The sequence below is a fragment of the Nyctibius grandis genome, chromosome 27 (genome assembly GCF_013368605.1).
Source record: "Nyctibius grandis isolate bNycGra1 chromosome 27, bNycGra1.pri, whole genome shotgun sequence".
NCBI classification, from domain to species: domain Eukaryota; kingdom Metazoa; phylum Chordata; class Aves; order Nyctibiiformes; family Nyctibiidae; genus Nyctibius; species Nyctibius grandis.
In genome coordinates, this window is record NC_090684.1 from 475,609 (window position 1) to 496,455 (window position 20,847).

The 20,847-nt window shown below is 47.5% G+C and overlaps 1 protein-coding gene across 2 annotated transcripts in view; it reads right to left on the reverse strand.

Moving 5' to 3' along the window:
- MAGI3 (membrane associated guanylate kinase, WW and PDZ domain containing 3) overlaps positions 1-20,386 on the reverse strand; it is a 59,825-nt gene extending 39,439 nt beyond the window's left edge. For both annotated transcript variants that reach the window (XM_068419204.1, XM_068419205.1), the window contains exon 1: positions 20,065-20,386. In XM_068419204.1, the coding sequence (XP_068275305.1) occupies positions 20,065-20,386 (322 nt within the window). The remainder of the gene's footprint in view (positions 1-20,064) is intronic.
- Positions 20,387-20,847: the final 461 nt, after the last annotated feature.

The following is a 20,847-nucleotide window of genomic DNA, read 5'->3' on the forward strand; positions in this document are numbered from 1 at the left end:
ACTAACCTATTTCAGTCTGGAGTTTGGCAGAGCAGGAGCCTGACAAAGATACTATATTCCCAAGGATGCTGTATGCCTGTTCTCCTGGAACAGAACAAACCTCTTGGGTGACCAACCAACACAGGCAACAGAAAGTGTTCACAGCGAAGGCATCCTTCAGCTGCGCCCGTGAGCGGCAGCGCAAGCTCTGTTGTAGCCAGACCCACAAGCCAAGTTTACACAACAGCGAACTGGGCTCTCAAACACCGGACCCACCCCAAACGTCCCTGCTTCGCATCGCTTTTGGGTACCACAGCTCTCCTAACAGAGCGGTTCATTCCCACGTGCTGGTCCACACGGAAACGTCCTCGATGGGCTTCTGGGCACCCAGCTCCGTTGGGCTCCTCAGCCCCCACTGTGGGACCCCCTGAGCTCCAGCCAGGACGGGACCCCGCTGAGCACCCCACACACAGGTAAAGGAGCAACTCCTGCTCCGAGGAACGCAGTCATTGCAGTTTTTATGAAGGAATTAGAGCTTCTCAAACCATCTTTTCAAGGAGCTCGGGAAATCCCAACGCTCCCAAGGGCGGGCCGCGGCGTTCCCGACGGACGGCCTGTGCTCCGCCAGCGGCAGCCCCGCAGCGAGCGCCAGCTGCAGAGCACACAGCTGTGCCTCGCCGCGCGCCCGGGAGCTGCAACACACCGACGTCCAAGTGCCCGCTCAGCACCCCTGCGATCAAACTAACAGATGTGCCGTGTCACAGTGGTATTGATCAGAGCCACCTCAAAGCTTAATTGGAAAACCACACACCCCCACCGCTCTCTGTGCAATGTGGACAGTCAGCAAAACCCCCGTAACTCCAGATGTGTGCTGGCCATGACTAATGCTAACGCCCGACTCGCACAGGGTTCACACGGCAATTCTGCATCGAGAGACGCTTTATCCAGCCCGCTGCAACAGCTGAGGATCGGGGCACGCCAGCGTGCACCAGAGAAGTCCCTGCCGAGGGCCCCGGCCAGCGCCCGCGGGAGCAGGGGCCAGCACGGGCTGCGGCGAGTGCCCAGGCTGCAGCGTCTCTCTCAGACACCCTCTTTGCACGAGCACGGCTGGAAGGAAACAGGTTTATGTTCCTCAGATTTCTCAACATGTTTCTCAGCAAAAACAAACTCATTACAGCAAAGTATCAATGTGCTGACATTTCAAAGTGCTGATATAAACAGCACTGCAACTTTTAGCTCGACCAAGTCACACCATTTTCATAAAAATAAAATAGGAAAAAGACTTTCTCTCAAAACACAACCTACAAACCAGCATTTAGTATCAGTTGTGGTTAACTTACACCCTTAAGGAATCTTCCAAGTTTTAAAATTTTCCCCAGGACGCTGCTGAGAACATACTGAACATCCACTGTGCACTTTTACAGTAAATGTACCCAACTCACAGCATTACTACACAGTAAAGCAGAAAGTAAGAAAAAATAATTGAAGATCTACTGACATTGTTCAAAACATTTTTTATCTTCCAATTCAGAAAATAAGGTAATTCTCTCTTTCACCTGTATGATGATGTCAGTCAAGCCTCTCTTCCATCATTTATTTGGCATTACATCTACATGTGAAAAGGACAAAAAAAAAGAGCCCGGAGACCCGTCCCAGCCACCTACAGACCAGGGGCAGCTACCAGCAAAGCACGTCAGGAGACACGAGCACGCTCCTGCCTCGTCCACACAGACCGAGCACATATTTGTCTGTCACACCCATGACTCTCACTGGTTTCACTCAATGAACTACAATTTTGTTATAATTTAATTTTGCAGGGAAGCTTGTGTTTATGATCTTAACAGCATGTTGTTGTTGAAGCAATCACATCAGGAAAGAATATTTCCCTACGTGTTAAGTTAATCATTGTGTAATATTAAAAATGAAAGGAATTTATCTCTTCCCTTGCACAGCACATCCTATTATTTCATCGCTATTCATTTAATAAGATTTATTTTCAGTTATGACACCCAGGTTATTCAATTCAATCTGAAAGAGTGCTTTCTCTGAGGAGCACTAGATGCCAGCACAGAGGAACTGCTCAGCCTTTGGGATTCAGTCGCTTCCTAGCAAAGTAGAAGCGAGAACTGGCATTGCCCAGGCGGTCCCAGCGCATCCCTTCACGACTCCTCCCTGCAGAACCCAGCTCCAAACCAGGGTGGATCGGAGCAGTTAACCTGGCTCAACCACATCAAAGGTGCCAATTCACGAGCTCAAAAAATGTGGAAAATACAATGATTTTATTCTTTATGTCAGAGTTCCTGCACTGTCCTAATGGTATCCAGCGTGTGTAAACAAGGACTGAACCAGTTCAACCATGGCAGAAGCTTTTTTCAGAAACAGCAGCCAGTGAGCAAACCAAAACCAAACCAACGCACCACCCCCAGTCAACAGCTCTCCCCTCTCAGGAATTCCTCACATCCCTGTGCGCCCAGTCTGCTCCAGTTTAGATCCGCACCCAGGGGAACTCCCCGCGGGGCCGTGCAGAGCACTGCAGCCATGCCCAGCTCACGAAGCCACCCCGTGAACACAGGGACCACCTGCAGCCTTTAACTTGACAACCCATGCCCCCTCCCACCACCTGGCTGCAGGAAAACACGTCTACAACCAGGTGTATCGCCAGAGCAGGTACTGCGGAATCTAAATGTTAGCTCTGTATTTTGTAAATACAACTTTGATTTAATAAGTCTCCTTATATCCACGTGCTAAAAAGCAGCGTTCACAACTTACATGCTCTCTCCAAATTTACTCTTCAAACTGTTATTACCTGTGATGAGTAACTGGTCCGAAAAACACAGTTGTGCCGTCTTGTCGGACAGCAGGGGCAAGAAGGGCATTGAAGGGGGTAAACAGGGAGAGATAACGGCATTCACAGACTAGCCCTCTCATTTATTTCTCTCATGAGGGAAAAAAAAAAAGACATTGCAGAAGATAATTATTGCAGAGGGCAGACTGTTGTAACTGCAGCCGCAGCTCTAAATTATATAGCCAGAAGGTCATAGCGATCCTTATCCTCCTCCTTTACACGCACTCACCCATAGATACAACAATAGCAACTCCATTCCAGTAACAGAGTTAACCTTAAACTTTAAAAGTTAACTTTCAGTGGCTGGCTGGTTTTGGCCAGCTCCTGTGCTTTGCTGCTGCTGCCTGAACACCTTCACGTCACAGCAGGTAAGAGGTCCACAGCACTGATGATCGCTTTCCTTTATTGACAGTTTAAGCTCAGATATCCCTGCTGTGGCTCTCATGTCATTCAAATTACGATGCACCTCATGCTTAGAAAACAGAAATGTTATATTTTACCAATAAAGGGTTAAGGACTTCTAAGTCAGTTCAACTGACCTTGGTATGACTTACCCATAACACAGTCAGCTCTTCAGCAACACAGATGGTTGAACTGATGTTGCCAATGTTTTAAGCTCAGAAAACGCTGCCTTTTTTTTTTTTTAAGTTATTATTATTATTTCCCCATGCTGTGTTTACTGTTTTACATATGCCTCTGACTGCCAAGGAATTGTTAACTAATCACCATGAGATTCATTTTGTTAGTACACAGCTGGGTACTCGGTCATGCAACATCTGCTTCTCAGCATTTCCATCTATCAGTAGTTTGTAAGAAAACAGTCTCAGCGGAGTACGGCAGCACATGCAAAAGGAAGCTGGTACATGAGTTCATTAACTACCAGCTATTAATACATAAACCTTCAGATTCCTAATGAACCCATGTCTCGTACAGAATGAAAAGCCCACCTAGAGCACATGAACAGAACAAACTTCTTCCAGTACTTTAAAACATGCTATAAACTAGAATTAGTTGAAGCAGAGAAGAAAAGCAAGGACAGTAACTTCACAGTGAGATAACTGCTGGTTTCATTTTTACTTTGTGCTTTCCGTCATAAAAACGAGTCTAAGTCAGTCACGTACAACCACACTTAAAAACCTAAACAACCTGATTTAGAAGGTCCTCATGGGCCATGGCTGCACTCAGATACAAATGGCACTTATCACTTCTCCCGTGGTCAGCTTCCAAGCCACCTGCCCTCCCTTCTCCGTGTACAATAAATGGCCACAAAACAGACATATTGGCAGTGAACAAGAACCAAAGGCTAGAGAACAGAGCAGAAAATAACTGTTCTCTGGCAGATGTCTACAACAACTGTGTGGATGATAATCTATTAGATTCAGTGATTAACTCTCACCAGCTGCTTTCAGTTTAATTTTTGCCCCCGAAAGTTCGGCACAAGGTAGATGTCGTAAGCAAAATAATAATGTTTGTATAGACTATGAGACAGAAAGGGTCATCCAATTGCAATAATAAAAGTTTCACGTTCAGAGCGTTTAGCTGTTGGATGCGGTGCGTTCGGCGCGGGAAGCCTGCCAGTCATCATCTTCATGCAGCTGTCTCCAAAGGCTGGACTCATTTATATCTGCTTAAAGAGCTCACTAAATTCGAGACTGACACAGAAATGGAATTCTCATAAGAAAGCACTTCAAATAAAGAGACAGCTTTGAAGGCAAAGCCAAATCTAATTCCTGTTCTCCACTCGCAATCAAGCAGAAGGCAGCGATGGATGTACACCCCAACAGCAAAACCCAAACCGACAGCCCGGTAGTTTTTCCCTGTATTTATTGCATCATGCCCTTCCCTGTCATCCTTGTCTGACCATGTAGGTTCTGCAGTAATCTCTCTGAAGTGCTTTACCATCGCCAGAGCACAGCATTTCCCAGAGCAGATATTTCTGCTACCCACAGTAGATACTTCTTATTAACACGCTTCCTTTCCCCTTGCTTCCAAGACACACACATGAACCCGAAGGTAAGAGTTTTGGAAAGGTTACCTTTGTCATTTGAATACAAGTAGGTGACATATAATATCATATACACAGCCAGTCTCAGTGACTCGTTCAAACAGAACTTCCATTTAAGTTGATTTTATTTTTATACACATATCTATCTATCTATCTCAGCTTACCAATATAATAAAACACACAGCTAGATGACTAGAAACTACCCCGCACCGATGATCGTAAGAATTACATCAAGCAATTCCGACAGCAGGTACCTGCCCTAACCATGATCATCTCACAAAACTGACTGGATCACAGTGAAGACCCTTTCTAATTTCACTCATTATATCGAGTCAGAGTCAGGCAGCAGTTACCCAGTTAGCACTTGCTTGTTACTAAACAAAACCATTTAAATCCCCAAATTCACCGTTCAGTCTCACTGGCAGCTACACAGAAACAGCAAAGAAAAGAAACCAGACATCTTGCTGTTCAAATAAATAATGTGATGAAACGGAGATCAGCTTGTCTTTATCTGTTGGTTTAAACTAAGAGACTAACGGGGCTTTCCTGAAGGCACCGTCAGGGCGATCAGGTGAAACCCAAGCTGTGCGTGTTCGGTACGAAGCACATCGCTATCTGCTCGGAAAGCTCAGCCCCCGTGCGCTGTGTGCAGCGGGAGGAGCATTATGGGGAAGGGGCGGCTGCGTGATTTGTTACCGTAAAAAAACAATGCATGTCCAACATGGAGGCTAAGAATAAATTCTGAAGATAAAAATTTCAAATATCCTGTACTTCTAAATTTATTTTGCAGCGTTTGCAGTAGCACTGAGGTCCAGCCAAGTCTCCAGGCATCACTCGAATTTCCTGCATTTGAATAAGATACATGCTGTTACTTTGAACAGCAGATTTTATTTTTATCTCCACGAATCTGTTAAATGTAAGACAAGCCTCACACTTTGCATTTAAAACCTGTACTTCCAGGTAACAAAGAATACTAAATCTTCCCAGATCACTGCAAGCAGCCTGAAGAAAGGGCCCAGTTCGCATGTCCTGATTACCAATTCCTCAGATAACATAGAAAGTTCTGTCAAAGAACTTGTTTTAAAAAAGCAAAAACCAAACATGAGAGGTATTGTTTTTCTTTGCCATTTCCTTAACACTCAACATCTCTGCAACCACACAAAGCAGGAAGAGCAATGGACCTCTTAAGAACACAGTTCAATTAGAAAAAAAAAATCAGATGTAACTGCCAAGAGGCAACAAATAAGGATTTCAAACAACAGATTTTATGCCCCCTGAAGGTGGTTCAACAAAGCAGAAACTGATTTAAGTCCTTTTTCTCTTTGCTGCATTTCAGCCGGTATAATAAAAAACTGGCCACAGAAAGAACTTGGTCAGGTAAAAACCCTTTCACTATTCCTACAGCATGACACTTCACATTACGTATCAGGGTTTGATGACTGAATGGAAGAATATCCTATTTTTAGTAGGCTTTTAACGGAGAGAAAAAGCAGAGAACAGTTGGTAGTTTCCAAATACTTTAAAACTTCCCTGTGGAAATACTACACGCTTGTGTACTGATACAGGCTGATAAAAAGGTTAAGGAAGACCCCGGGATCCCCGTCCTCGGGGCCACCCCTGCATCTCACCCGCTCTCGGATCTGCCTCAGAAATACCCTTCAGCTTCTCTCTGCACCTGAGACAGGTCAGTCTGAACGACACCCGCACGGGAGCTCACCGCGTGCGACGCCACCCTCCACGTGCCCGGGCTGCCTGCGCTCCTGCTCGCACACGGAGGGCCCTGGGGCAGGAGACCCGCGGTCAGCGCGCTCTCACTGCCTTCTGCGGGCTATTTACCACGGTAGAAGGATTAATACGGAAGAGCCCTATTGATAAGGCTATTGGGCTGGCAGACCGAGCGGCAGTGGAGCACCTCCAGCCAGCGCCTCGCGGCCCAGCAGACAGAGGTGCCTTTTCCCTCACGTTACTCGATCCCGCAGCGACACAGCGGCAGCAGACTGAGGTGTTTGCTCCAAACCCAAACCTCATTTTGAACCCGTACACTTTACACAGGGGCTTGAACAGACGGCCCTGGCTAAGGAAGACCCAATAACCTGAAAGATTTTGCAGAACAGAACAAAAAGATGTAATTCGCAGTAGAGCGTAAACAACATTCAGTCCACTGCAACTATTTGCTATTTTGATGAACATTAAGTGCCCTGCCTTAATGAACTCATTTAAGTACCAGCAGTATCTCCTAATGGGCATTATTTAAACTTTTCCAGTATTTCTACCTTCACCAGAGAAAAGTAATTACTCACTGCTGCCCTACAGAGAGGGAAATAAAATCCACAGGATTAGGGTTTTTTTTTATATTGAATAAGTAGGGCAGATAGGGAAGTCGGTAATTTAGAGGCAAGTTGCTGTAGTTCATAATTCCATGACACGAGCGATACTTCAGGCCTTGCATTGAGTAAAACTGTTTCCCTGCTGCCTGTAAATAAGCCACAAAATAGGGTTTAAAAATAGTACATAGGTCTGTCAGGGAGGTAACTATTTGTCTTTTTCAAAATTCCTACGAGGACACAGCATACGCCAGTTAGCTGTTACCTCAGCTATTCTGTATAGTTTAACCACCAGCTGCATAGACCCATTGACATTTCATGCCTTAGCTATCAGTGAATACATTTTAGAAACATTTTTATTCATAAATATGGCATATTAATGCTTCTATAATAAGCCATTTTAAAAGTATGTGCTTGAGTGGCATCTGGAGATGTCAGAGATCTAGAATAATGGACAACGATTTTTATTTATTCATACAAAACTGTTTTATACAATAGGGACCAACTCTCTATCAAATAAAACCACAGGAATTTTGTCTTCAGAGCTTACGTCATCAGCATGTTTTGTCACACACCAAACACAATGCATTAAAGTTCACATTACAAACACTACCTTCCAAGGGAACACCATCAACTTGAGGCAAAGCCAAGGCAATAAATATTTCAAAATATTGCTCAGCAATGGAACACCGTATTTGATTCCTTATTGGCACTCCCACTCCACGGTACCCACAGCACTAAGCAGTTTTCACAAACAAGTTCTCCCTGCACCAAAGCATTTACAATCTAATCTGACTGCAAAGAAGATTAGTGAAATTACTGAGCGATGACAGTTTCAGCAACAGAGGTAAAAATACTTCCCTGGCACTTTTGGCCAGCTGATTTCTGAGGAATTCTTTAGACCAATAAAGGACAAAACAAGCCATTAAACATCATTTCCCAGGATTAATATAGGGCTCCGCCTCCCTCTTACATAACGGGATTCTGAAATTCCCCCCAAGTACATGCATTAGGAGGAAATGATTTCTACAAACCTAAAACTTTAGGGCTTAGTTATTTCCTGATAGTTCTGTGGTTTTAGAGGAAATAAACTGGATGTTAATCCTCTTGCATTTAATGAGTAGTACCAGCAAACTCTGCTTCCATCTGCAAGAAGGTCACGGTAAACTTGGCGTACAACCAAAGCAAAGTTGCACATACTGGCAATGAAACCTTAAAGAGGGGGGGAAGGCTTAAGCCATTCGGGGTTTGGGTGTTCTTGCTGCTGTCTATTTAAGCAAAAACTGTGTCAAAATGATCTAAAAATCCACCTATGTCCTCAGCTTTTTCATACAAATCACCTAGCGCAGGAGGGAAATACTTAATCGGCGTGTTGACTTATACTGAGTTCAAATTATTTGTCAATGGTTTGATGTTCTCTTTTTTAATAACGTCAGGAAAAGAAGAAATAACTTACACACATGCATCTCCGTGTTCAGCTGCAGGACAAAGCTGGGAGGCCACCAGCTGTGCAAACATAAGAAATGTGCCAAACAGAATAAAACAGCCCTCATTTCTACTTCAGTTATACTGTTGTTGTGATCCTCCAGAGAGTCTTGCAGGGAAAAGGAAAACTTACATCAAGACAGGCACTTCTGCTTTTTGTTTCAATTTTTTTTTTTGAGAGAGAGTGCTTTTCTGACCCAGACTCACTGTTACGCTGGACACCGCTCCCCTGCCATGTGCTGCTTTTTGCAGAATCCAAAATGCACGTCCAATGCACTGGGTGCATGGCTTCTTCCTAAAGACTGGCTACAACTACAGCAACTACTGAAGAGATACAATACTTTTTAAAGGGGCTTTCTTTACTAAATTAGACAGCGAACCACCCAGTCATCTAAGATTATATACACTTCATTTCGTTACCTTTAAGTTAACTTTGTTAAAAACATCACACTAAACAGAAGCACAAAGTTGCTTATCAGTTGCTTTGTCTATTTCTTTATAACTTTCACCACCAGTGTTCACCACCACACGAATTTCATTTTCAACGACTTACAACAATTATTTCTTTATGCTTAACACCAAATCAGATAATTTTTTTCTTAGGATATCGAGAATTAAAACTGCTTTAATTATTTGGATTCACCCAGCCCCCTGATTTCATGAGTTAAGAGATATTTGCAGATACTCTAAGACCTACTCAATTGCAGATCCAATACCTTAGGCCATATTTTAAATGTCTTTCCGGGAACCTCTTTGCTCAGTCACCAGATGCCGCAGCGCCCTGTTACAGACCCCCCGCAGCGGCGGGGCTCAGCTTGCGGCCACTGGAGACTGAGACGCCCTGAATGACTCCCACGGTGTTCATGAAACATTTAAGAAACACAGACGGATTGAAAATGGGCTTAACTTTGCCACGGGAGACTTGATGACACTGGAAAACTCAGACAAGCAAGCTGGAAGTTACTGTTCTAGAGCAACAAAACACTTTCCACCCTAACATTACTTCCACTAACAACTTAATTTGATAAACTACATCACTGTATCAAACAGTAATTAAGCTGCCACTTCAGATGGAATTTTTTCTCTCATCCGTTCTTTCATCAACATGAAAGGAGATTCTTTTTTAAACGTTTCTTCCAGCTAAGCACAAAACTGGTGCATACGCCGCTGTGCACCACTCCCACCCTGGTCAGGGGCACGTGCTGGCACGGCTCCCACCGGCTCCCAGACGCCCTGGGGCTCGCAGAGCCGATTCTACCCCACCGCGATGGTAACGCAGCGATTCTCCTGCCCGCCCAGCCGCACGCTGCGGGAGAGCTCGGTGGGAGACCTGCAGCTGCTCCCCGCCGAGGGGAAGGAGGAGGCAAGAGGGTGGCCTGCTGCCACGGCTGGAGAGGACCCCCGAAGAAACCAGCAGCCACGGGCTCCCAGAGGCAAAGCCTGAGGCCAGTCCCCCACGCCAGCACGCCCCATTCTGCCCTCGGAGCACGCAAGGGCTGACGAACCCTTTCAAAGGGCCAAGAGACGAGTCCTGGCAAAATGGGTCCCGAATCGCATGCCCCGTCCTCGCCTGCATGCTAAACCAGTCCTTAATCGGAGAGGCACAATTTGAATCCCAAAACATAATAGCGAACATTGAATTGCTCTCAAAATACAACTGCGAAACCAGCCTAGTCCAAGGGAAATTAATCTCTCCCTAAATGTTTTATCAAAAAAACCCTGGCAAAGGCAGCAGGGGCCTTTCAGCAGAAACTCAGCACTAAACACATTCCTTTATATTCTCTATGCGCAAAGCCTGACACACAGGCTAAACCACCGAGTACCAAGGGCTGTTCTTCAGAGGGATTTCTGGCAGATGACTGAGCAGATCTCCCGACGTGTATTGCTAATATTCAGAACGGCCTTCGGTGTTCTTCATAGCTCAGGGAAACCGGGCCATGATGCACACCTCTAACTGCATTTGATTACCAGGAGGTAAACAACACGGGAACACACCAACCATTCATTTTTATTTCTAAGACACAAGATCTTTATTCATATTTGCACTACAAAGAAGTGAAATGTCTAACGGCCAGGCCTAAAAATGTGTGTGGGTTTTTAGCAGGGTGGGCGAGGAACGGAGCTTGGTTTTTTTCTTTTCAATGACTAAAATGTTTACTTCATGATGTAACTTGAGTTTAAAATTTCTGAAAGTGTTTTTATGTAAATTTGTAATGGTCTGTGGACAGCTACTGAATGTTGTAAACCTGCAAGCCAAGAATCCAAGACAGAGTAAAGATCACCCTGATTCACATGTCCCAGAAATCTGAATGATTGTTTTCAAGAAAAGTGGTTTCTTTAAAAAAAAAAAAAAAAATCCAATTTCCAATTCCTCATTTCCTATTAATAAGCTTCATCAATCACCCCTGGAAACACCCAGGTTGTCTCTCACATCTGCAGTCACCCTCTCTGTCACAGTGTTTGCAGCAGCTCTTGGGTTGTCGGGGTTTCTGGGTAACTTTGACGGAAATTTCGATATTCCCATTCCTCGCCCTTATTTCCTTTGTGCTGTAATTCCACCTCGCTCTGTCTCGTTGCACAAGAGTGTTTCCAGGCTGGTGATCTCTTTCTTTGCATCTCCTCTACTCCTGTCTCTTTGTAAGACAAGCAGTCATCCTCAAAGTGCTCCCTACTATTATCTGCAGAAGTTGCCAACACCAGCTCGTGACCTGCAGCTCCCACGTTCCCCCGGACCCGACCTGCCCCGCACGTGTCGGCTCCGGCACCCGTGCCACAGCGGGGACAAGGCGATGCTACCTGCTCCTTCCGAACACCCAGTGCCAGAGACGGTCCGGGATGGTCGCAGCCTCAAACCAACCTGTGCTCATGCAAGTGCAACGCAACTATTGTTGTACTCAGATTTTGGGTCAGGTTCTCACGTTAGGGCAATACTAGTCTGGATTTGTAAGAATGCATGTTCTCTATTTCCAAATGCAGGGGATTTAAGAAGAGACAACTTTAGTAACAGATAATTCACACAATCGCATTAACCTTGTTGATTGCCTTTGCCACCTTTTTGAAACAACACTTCATTATCATGCAGATGGAAATAATGCATTTCAGAGACCAAAAAACAGAATACTTCTGATGTTTGTACAGCACCCACAATCCATATTCATAAGGCACCAGCTGTTAGTCTGATTGTATTTATTACCAAAAGTCAGTAATGAAACGGCACTGAGGTAGAACACAATAAGAATCAATATTCGAGTGCACCATGATCTGATAGAGCTGGAATTCAAGCTTTACATTTTTTATACAGTAACTGAAGAGAGATGGCAATCCAGAGCTTACAGGAATTAACTTTTTACTCATATGTCAGGAACATAATTTAGAATGGCTCAAGCCATACAAACTGGACTACTATTCAGCAAGTGAAGAGTGACACAGGATGGACAGTAAACACACCAGTGATTTTCAATTTGAAGAAGTTACATTCAACCGAGAGCAACTAACAATTCATGAAAAATTACAGGCTTGAGAAACATAGATATTGACAAGTAGCTTTAAGCAAGCATTTTTGAAGGTAGCTATGAAAACACGCTTTAAAAGCTCACTGTCAGAGAAAGCCCAGAGTTACGTCCAACAGCCTTGGTGGGCTTTGCAAGTGAAATCACACTTCCACATAAGATCATTACTTTAATACCTTGTATTTGCATATGACCAAAAAAGCACAGCGACATCAGCTCCAACAAAAGATTGCTGTGGTTGTATTTAGTGTTGAAAGCTACACCTAAACTCATCGGAGAACACGGCTATGTGCGAGCACCCGTGTCTGCACCTGTAACAGCAGCACCGGGGGACAGCGTGCACACAGGTTTTAACAGCCAGTGTGGAAAAATTAACACAGACCCCAGCGTCCCTCGACTTGCTGCACCCGTAGTGGCAATCCCCTTTTCTCCATTAGTGCCTGTACAGCCTCCCTGATACCGCACCGACAAACACCCTTCCCGGGATACTCCCTTCTCACCAAAAGCACACGCTCTTGCTTTTAAATCAGAATAGCCTGGAAGCCAGCCCATCGTATTCAGCTACTGCTGGTGTGTCACCTGGGAGCAGCTCCCGTTCCCACTGTGACCCGCTGAGGGCCTGAAAAAGATTAATTTAACAGAGATTCAAATGCCAATTAACAACTGAGAAGACGAATTACTTAGGATTCTAGTTTCGATGATGGTGCAACAGATCAATACAAGTCTGCAATCTTCCTACTGCATTCTCCCCTCACCTTCTGTTCAGCACAACTAAATAAAGAATTTACTCTCAAATACAAAGAGCTCATATTTTTCTTAATCCAAATCTAGTACTCTCAGGAATACTATTGCTTTGAAGAAGAAAATTGTTCCCATTCAGGGAACAAGATGTGATTTAACTAACAGCCCGTGAATGCAACAAGATATTTCTTAAAAGGAAGCATCATGAATTAAAAACAAGAACCAGAAGAATTAATTCAAAGACCTTAAAAAACAGAGCAACCATCAAAACCAAAGTAATTTTTCAGCTGCCAATTTGAACGCACAATCCTTGTTACACTTTAAGATTTTTTAAAGAATTATCAGCTGAAAAATATCTTGAAGCAGATGTTTCAGTAGCAAAGCAGCACGGTGCACAGCAAGTTATACAAGCACAGCTTGTTTACTTCAGGAATTTTCTAAGAAGACAGTTTAGTTTTAAAGTGTCTTTGTTTTATAAAAGCAAAATTAAAATTCATTTTAAAAAATTAAGGAAGTGGTATCTTCTTAGAGTGATAAAAACTAGCCATTTTCTACAACTGACTAGCATTTCATTAAAGCCAGCCAAGAAATTAAAGAGCAATACCTACACAAAAAAATTACGAAGATGAAAGCTGCTGTTGAAATCATGGCTTCTAATAAAGGTTCATGATTATTTCATTCTTGGCTTCATTCATATAGAAGAGAAAGCCTCCTGCCACTGCAGAATAGTGGCAAAATCACAGTTTCAAGGATTTTAAACAAGTTCTATGCTGGCACGTAAACCTAAGCTTTTTTTTTTAACAGAAAAGCAACATAAACATATGCAAGAATTTCAATCAAAACTCTACCTGAACGAGAAAATTTCCTTCCAGGAATAACTGGAATACAAGTGCTTGATCGCTCAGTCCTAGAGAAAATCTCCCTCCCCTAAAGCAGGGGCCACGGCCACAGAGGAGGTGGGTTTGGAGGAGAACACCGACTGCACCACCCGCTCTGCCACCAGCCCCAGGTAAGCGCTGGCCTCGCTCTGCGCTATTCTACTGGTCTCTCCTGAGAGACATCAACGAACAGTACAGGGGAGAGAATGGCTCTCCTGAAGGGAACAAAAAACTACAAATTAAACCCACGGTGTTAAGCAGCACAGTAGCAAAAGCCACATGAGGCCTCGTTATCATTTGAAACTAACACGCCAAGAAAGAATAGAATAATTAGAGCACATTTATGGTGAAATCATTAACACAGTACTCATCGCAGTAGAATTTAAACAAAGGAGTATGTGCAAGGGAAAGGCAGTATGTTCTATGCCAAGAATAACACGTTTCTATAAAGATGAACATGAGAAACAAGATTGTAAGTTACATGTACATACTAATTCCCATCCCTTGGCAAGTGCCCGATAGTCCTCTGCACCACACGTCTGAGAGGCAGGCTAACAGCTGTCTGCGCAAGGTGGCTCTCACACTGCTACAGGACACACCGCTGCTGCTGCCAGCGCTCTGGAGAAATGACAGCCTCCAGCAGAAAGCATTTCTCATCCAGTTTTCTTTTTCAAGCCTGCACATCTGTCTTCCGCCCTGTTTCATGGAACTGGGATACCCTGCACATTCATTACAGCAGCCTGTGTGCTTTGGGCTTTTCTTGGTGCGGTGAAACGAATCAGCCTTTCCTTCTTCTGTATAAAAATGGATCAGTTCCCCGTGTGCTGCCAAGGAGAGCAGCTTTCCACGCCAGCCCCCAGCAGCCCCCACCTAACACACATCAAGGACTGAAGGACCTGAGCCGCCTGCCCCAGCTCCTCAGACTGGCAGAGTAACACATTAGTCTGCTTAATCACCGAGCTGGCCCACTGCCAGCTGCCAGAGAAACACAGAATTAGGGTAATGCCTTTCCTCCGAGAGGCAAAATTATCCTAGTGCGTGCTCTGATCTCTGCTTCACCACGGCACGTTTAGAACTCACCTCATTTTGTGAAAACAGCCTCCGAGTGCGGCGTGCCCCCCTCTCTGCCTTAATTGCCAAACATGCAAATGTTTACCCCCACACGGAGGCTTTGTACCTACTTCAAGCACAAGAGAAAATGTAAATGAATCTTATATACTCAGCTTGGAGTATTATGTCTCAAGTGCCGAAGCCTGATCTGAGTCACTGCGTTTGTCACCACCGTTTTCATTCATTCTGCTCCAGAGAAGGGACCCCCGTGCACAAGCCGCCTTCCAAACATTTCCATTAACTCCTGTCGGTAACGGAGGCATTAGGGATCGATCACCATGCAATTTTACAGTCACAGGAGAAAATGTATCCAGCAATAAGTTGTTTTTTTGCAAGCCTGTACTGGATCTTGATCAGGAGAGCATTTTGGTAAGATAAGGCCTTGCTAGCTTCAGGATCCTCAAGTCCCAAGATCTTTCACTAAACCATGTAATGCCAGTGACTTGAAAAAACCTAGTTTGGTACTGAGAACTTCCGAGTACTACCTCCACCTGCCAGTCACCTCATTCTCTGTACTAACGCATCGCAATTCAAATAAAGCAACAGATCTGCAGTAGAGGTGTCACGTCCAAAGGCTGCAGACTGCGGTTGAGGGCACACAAAGCAGCAACACGCATCAGCTTTGGCCTGGGACATGCTGTAGCTAAGGTTTAATAGTTTCAGGAGCACCAAGGCTATTAAAAAAATTTAGTCGGAAGGGCACTTTTAATCATTTTAAATCTTGAGGCGTTTTTTTATTAAAGATCAGTTTTAATGCAATGGAGCCAACACACATTCTCTCAATAACCAAGGGACAAAACTATGTGCTCTGGAAGCGTTTCTCAAGTGGAAGAACTACAAGACTCTGCCATTTCATCCCAGATGCTAGTTATAGCGGCCATGAAACCATAATAATTGCCACAGAGTAGCTGTATTCATCAAAGCTCCTTAGTTTGGAAGGAGAACACATTCCTTCCTACGTAGTATCTGGCAACTCAGGCTGCAGAAAGAGGAACTTGCAGACAATCAGTAATTTTTGTTACTTTAAGTCTGCAACCTAGTTTTGATGTATTTTGGCTACCATGCTGCTATGAATAAAGGCAGCATTCAAAGTTATATTGATGAGTATTTTAGCAAGCAGGCTCGCCTGCACATACTATCATTCTGGCTAAACCTGAATGCCACATGGAACCAGTAGGTACCTTTAGAGGATGAACTTAGCATTTAAAGACAATGCATTTGACTAAAGCAAAATGCTTTGGTTTTTCCTTAATGGAAATAAAAGAACCTGCAGCAGTGCCAGCTAGCTACAAGGCTAACGTGCCAACGCGAGCAACACCGGACAGGGAAGGTCCACATGGCAGCCACCGTCTGGATGCACGTGAGCAGGCGATCAGCTTGAAACCAGCACTTATCAAGCGTGGCTAAAATACAAAAGCGCTCATTACGATGAGCCTAGACGCGTGCACATACATACAAACACCCCATTGCACAAAGAGCCTGACTTCTCTGTACTGCCATTTGCTCATCTGATAAAGATGATGATGAATTATACTAAAATAGAGGTATGGTTATAATCTCAAACATCAGCTAGAATGAAGGGATAGCTAACTTTTATTGAGACAGCTCAGATCCCAGCATCAGTCCAGGTATCTGGCAGAGAGCTTGACACTGGCCTCCTGCAGACTCTTCTCTGTCAGCCCCTACCGATACCAGAACCGCAGCGTTTCCAGCCAGCCCGCACGCACCGGAGCCAGCCCTCATCTGGGGCATGGCAGCGACACCGACGACACTCATCCCCAGCCGTGGCACACCGGTCTTGTTCTCCCTCCTCAGCAAGTCAGGACAGAGCAAGAAAGGGAAGGACAGATTTCTTCATCCACAAAATGGTCCACCATTTGTGATGTGCAGTTAACAGATGGTGTTCAAATTAACATTCATATCTTTCAAGTGTCTTATCAAACAAGACTAAACAGCATGTTGAAATTTCCATTTTAAATTTTCTATGAGCTTGCTAGAAGTATCACAGACAGATTTTAGTGCTGCCAACTAAAGCTGTTGCTGCCTTTAATGAAGGACTACATCACTACTCGAAATAAAGCAGTCCAGTCCCCCGACACGCTGCTCGAGGCCACTGGGACACTGCACAGACTTCACCTGGAAGATGGAGCCAGCTCTTAAACACCAAAGTTGTCCTTCTAAAATGCAGAGGCAGACCATGAGCATCAAGGCCTTATACGCACCCCAAAATTCAGAGACAAGGCAACAAATTCCTCTTTGTCATGGTGAAGACCCCTGAAGTTGGATCCCCTCGGACTTCTGTCCCAAGAGCACTCAGATCTGAAGAGCCGCCGGGCACAGGAAGGCCTGCTGGCAGAGGCACCCCGTGCCTTTCAATGTGATGGTTCGTTTGAGAGAGAGCAGGTTTGACTGGAGAAAAACATGAAACACGGGATCTTGAAACCAGCAATGCAACCACGGGTCTCTGAGAACGGACGGCCAGCTCCCCAGCCCTCGCCCCCTTCACCACCACAACCCCACGCACCTCCCAAAGGTCAGCGAGCCAGGACTGCTCTGGATCACAAGGGCTACAAGGGAAGCCAAATTCAAAGTCGCAGGTCTTCACAGAGAGAATGCCTTGTCAACAGCTTTCCTAATTGCATATACCCTAACTGGAATACTGCCACTGAGCACTGCTGTGGCAATCTTGCACAAAACAACCAACACAAAACCCCAAGAAAAACAGCATGCTTTAAAATACTGTTTTAAGGACACAAAGTCTAACACAGAAAATCACTGCAAAAATCATCTGATGTGGTAAATAAGCCTGCGGTGTTCCAGTACGGGAAAAATTGCTGGATCTAAAGCTTCAATTTGATTTGTTCCAGAAGTTACATAAAATCAGCATAAAAATACTAGTTCTCTTTTTCAACTCAACCCACTGTTCAGTTTGCAAGCTCTGGATGACTATGCTAAACGGCACAGGCCTCTGCAAGACTCCAGCAGCAGCAGTCTGCTGTTGGGGAAATCGTTCCTGTAGTTTATGCAGTTACTAACCCCCAGGAGAATTCTGCTCTTGCCTCTCGGCTCTGCCGCACAGGGCGCACCCGCGAGAGCCCTATTCACAGCCTATCGATACCTTGCTGACAGCCTATTTGAAAACCCCGCCACCCCAAATTACTCAGATTTGATTAAACCCACCGGTGAACCTTCAAAAACTAACAGACTTCCCTTCTGAAGAGCACCACACCCTCCTCATTAGACGGTATTCACTCACATGCCCAATAGTTTCATTCTCCACTACAGTTCTAACCAACTCGCTGCAGCCAGCAGTCAGTCCTGCTGCCCTCCTGGACCCTCCTCCCCATCTCCCACCCCTTCCACACCACCAGTGACACGCTGCGGTTCAGTACTTCGTATCTCCAACTCCTAACAGACATCACCTGCTCTGGCAACTTCCTACTGTTCGTTGTATCAACTTTTTCTAAAATCTTTTCTGCCAGTTTTAACTTGACAGTTTGAGACGTGTCTCTGTTACGGAAAGTCCCAGGACAGGAATACCCCTATTTCCCTCCATAGTAAACACAAGAAATTCCTTTGATCTTCTAACTACAGTTTCATCTTCCCTGAGCTTTCACTTTTTAAGAGAGATTTATTGTTGTTTTCTATCTTAAACAATTTGTTCCTCAATTTTTTTTAATCCTCTTATTTTATATTTAACTTGCAGCACTTTGTTTCTTCCCATTTTCTTCATTCAGACAGTATTTCCAGTTTTGTAAATAAATGTATCTTTCAAAGCCTAACAGGCTTCTGTAGGTGCTTTTAAGGTGTGGATTTGTTGTTTGGTTTTGGTTTGTTGTTTTCTTTTTTTGATTTGTTTAACAGGTGATATGCATCAGGACCAACTGCTCAGTCTCTGTACAGAAGATGACTTTTCATTAGTGGTCAAATGAGGAAAATCTGATTTAAAATATGTATTACCTAAAGTCAAATAGCCATCCAGCAGTTATGAAAGAAGTAGAAGACAGGCATTAAATAAAGAAGCTGTGTAAGAAATAGTATAGACTTCAGTCACGGAAATCCTGATTATCCCTTGGGATTCAGAGAAAAGTGGTTTTACCCAAGACAGTTTCTTTGTAACGCATCGCTCACACCCGGACTGTGTGACCAGGACAGCGGCACATCTGAAGCTCCTTACACTGACTCATCAGCCCGCGTGGCTGCAGGTACCACTGATCAGCATCACCCTGTTTGACAGGCATGTTGATAAAGCAGATTTTACCACAATGATCCGGTATCATTAGTTAATTAAAGTGTGCTCAAAATTAATCCATATCTATAGAAAAAGACACCCAGGGTTTGTTCTCCGTTTGTCTTTGGCAAACCAGGCACCAACCGGGCACAGCGATGGCATTCCCGCAACCCACCCCCCTCCGCCCTGACCGGTTCACGCCTGCCCCTCGCCCGGCTCTGAGCGGCCGTTCACGGAAATACCAAGAAAAGCCATGAAACACCGTTCCTGCAAGTCGCGGCCCCGCACTCGGGCAGCCGGTGCCCGGCGAGCCGCCCCCGCACACAGACCCCGGCGCCGGCGTCACCCGAAGCCCCGCTCAGCCCCGACCGGCGACCGCTGCCCGCCCCGCCGGGCCCGCCGGGGCGTCACACCCGCACCGCAGCGGCGCGAAACCCGCAGCCCCTCACCGCGGGCTGACCGGGCACGGGCCCCCGCCCCGCGGGACAGGCGCGCCCAGCGACGCCCCCGGGCCAGGCCACCGGAGCGGGCCGTCGCCCCCGGGCTCGGGCCGTGGCACCGGCGGCGGGGCCGAGCCGGCGGCCCGCGGCGCCCAGCCCGCTGCCGAGCCCAGCCCGCTGCCGAGGCCGGCGGTCCCCGACGGGCCGGGGGAGCGAGCGCCGCCCGCCAGCGCCGCCCCGGGGCCCCGCGCCGCCCGCCGCCCCACGCGGCCGCCCGTCCCGTTCGGCAGAGGCGCCCTCCCGGAGCCGAGGAAACTTTCCCAGCCCGGCACCCGCCCCCCGGGCCCCGCCGCCGCCACCGGGCAGGCGCTCCCGCACCCCGCCGCGGCCCTCCCGCCGCCCCGCAGGGCGCCGGCGCGGCCGGGCCTACCCGCGGCCGGCTCGGCGGCGGCGCGGGCAGCGGCGGGGCGGGCCGCGGGTCCGGCGGGCGCGGCGCGGCCTGCGGCGGCCGGCTCACCTGGGCGCACGGTCTTGAGGCGCACGGGCTCCCTGAAGTGCCGCACGACGGCCAGCGTGTCGCGGTGCGTGAGGCCGCTGACGGGGGTGCCGTTCACCTCCAGCAGCACGTCGCCCGGCGCCGGCGCCTTGCCCGAGAGCAGCGCGGGGCCCGGCGCGCCCTCGCCGCCCGGCGGCAGGCGGCCCGCCAGGTACGGGAACTCGCCGCGCTCGGCGCCGCCGCGCAGGAGGTCGGGGTCGGGGCCCGCCGGGCCGCCCCAGGACACCACGCACTCCTGCACCTTGCTCAGCCAGTGCCGCTTCTTCCGCAGCGTCTTGGACATGCCGCTGCACGGGGCGACGCTGCCCGCCCCGCGCCGCCGCCGCTCCCGCTCCGGCCGCGGCTGCCGCCCGACTGCCGCCCCGCCGCGGCGGCGCCCCGCCCGCCCGGCCCCGCCCCGCCCCGCCCCGCCCCGCCGCGCGCGCCCCCGGCCACGCCCCCGCCGCGCGCCCCCGCCGCGCCCCGGCGGCCGCGCTGCCCACGGCCGCGCTGGCCACGCCCCCCCGCCTGCCGCGCCGCCGGCCCCCGGGGCGGGGCCTGTGCCGTGACGGGCAGCGCGGCGGCCGCCCCCGAGGGCCCGCGCTGCGGCCCGCCCGGGCCTCGGGCCTGGGGGGCGCCGGGACTGTGCCCCGCTGGGGCCGCGCCGCGGCAGGGCTTGGCCCCCCCGGCCGGGAGTAGCCTCGGCCAGGATCTCCCCTCAGCGAGGAGCCCCTTCAGTTGGGATCTCACCTCAGTCAGGGCCCG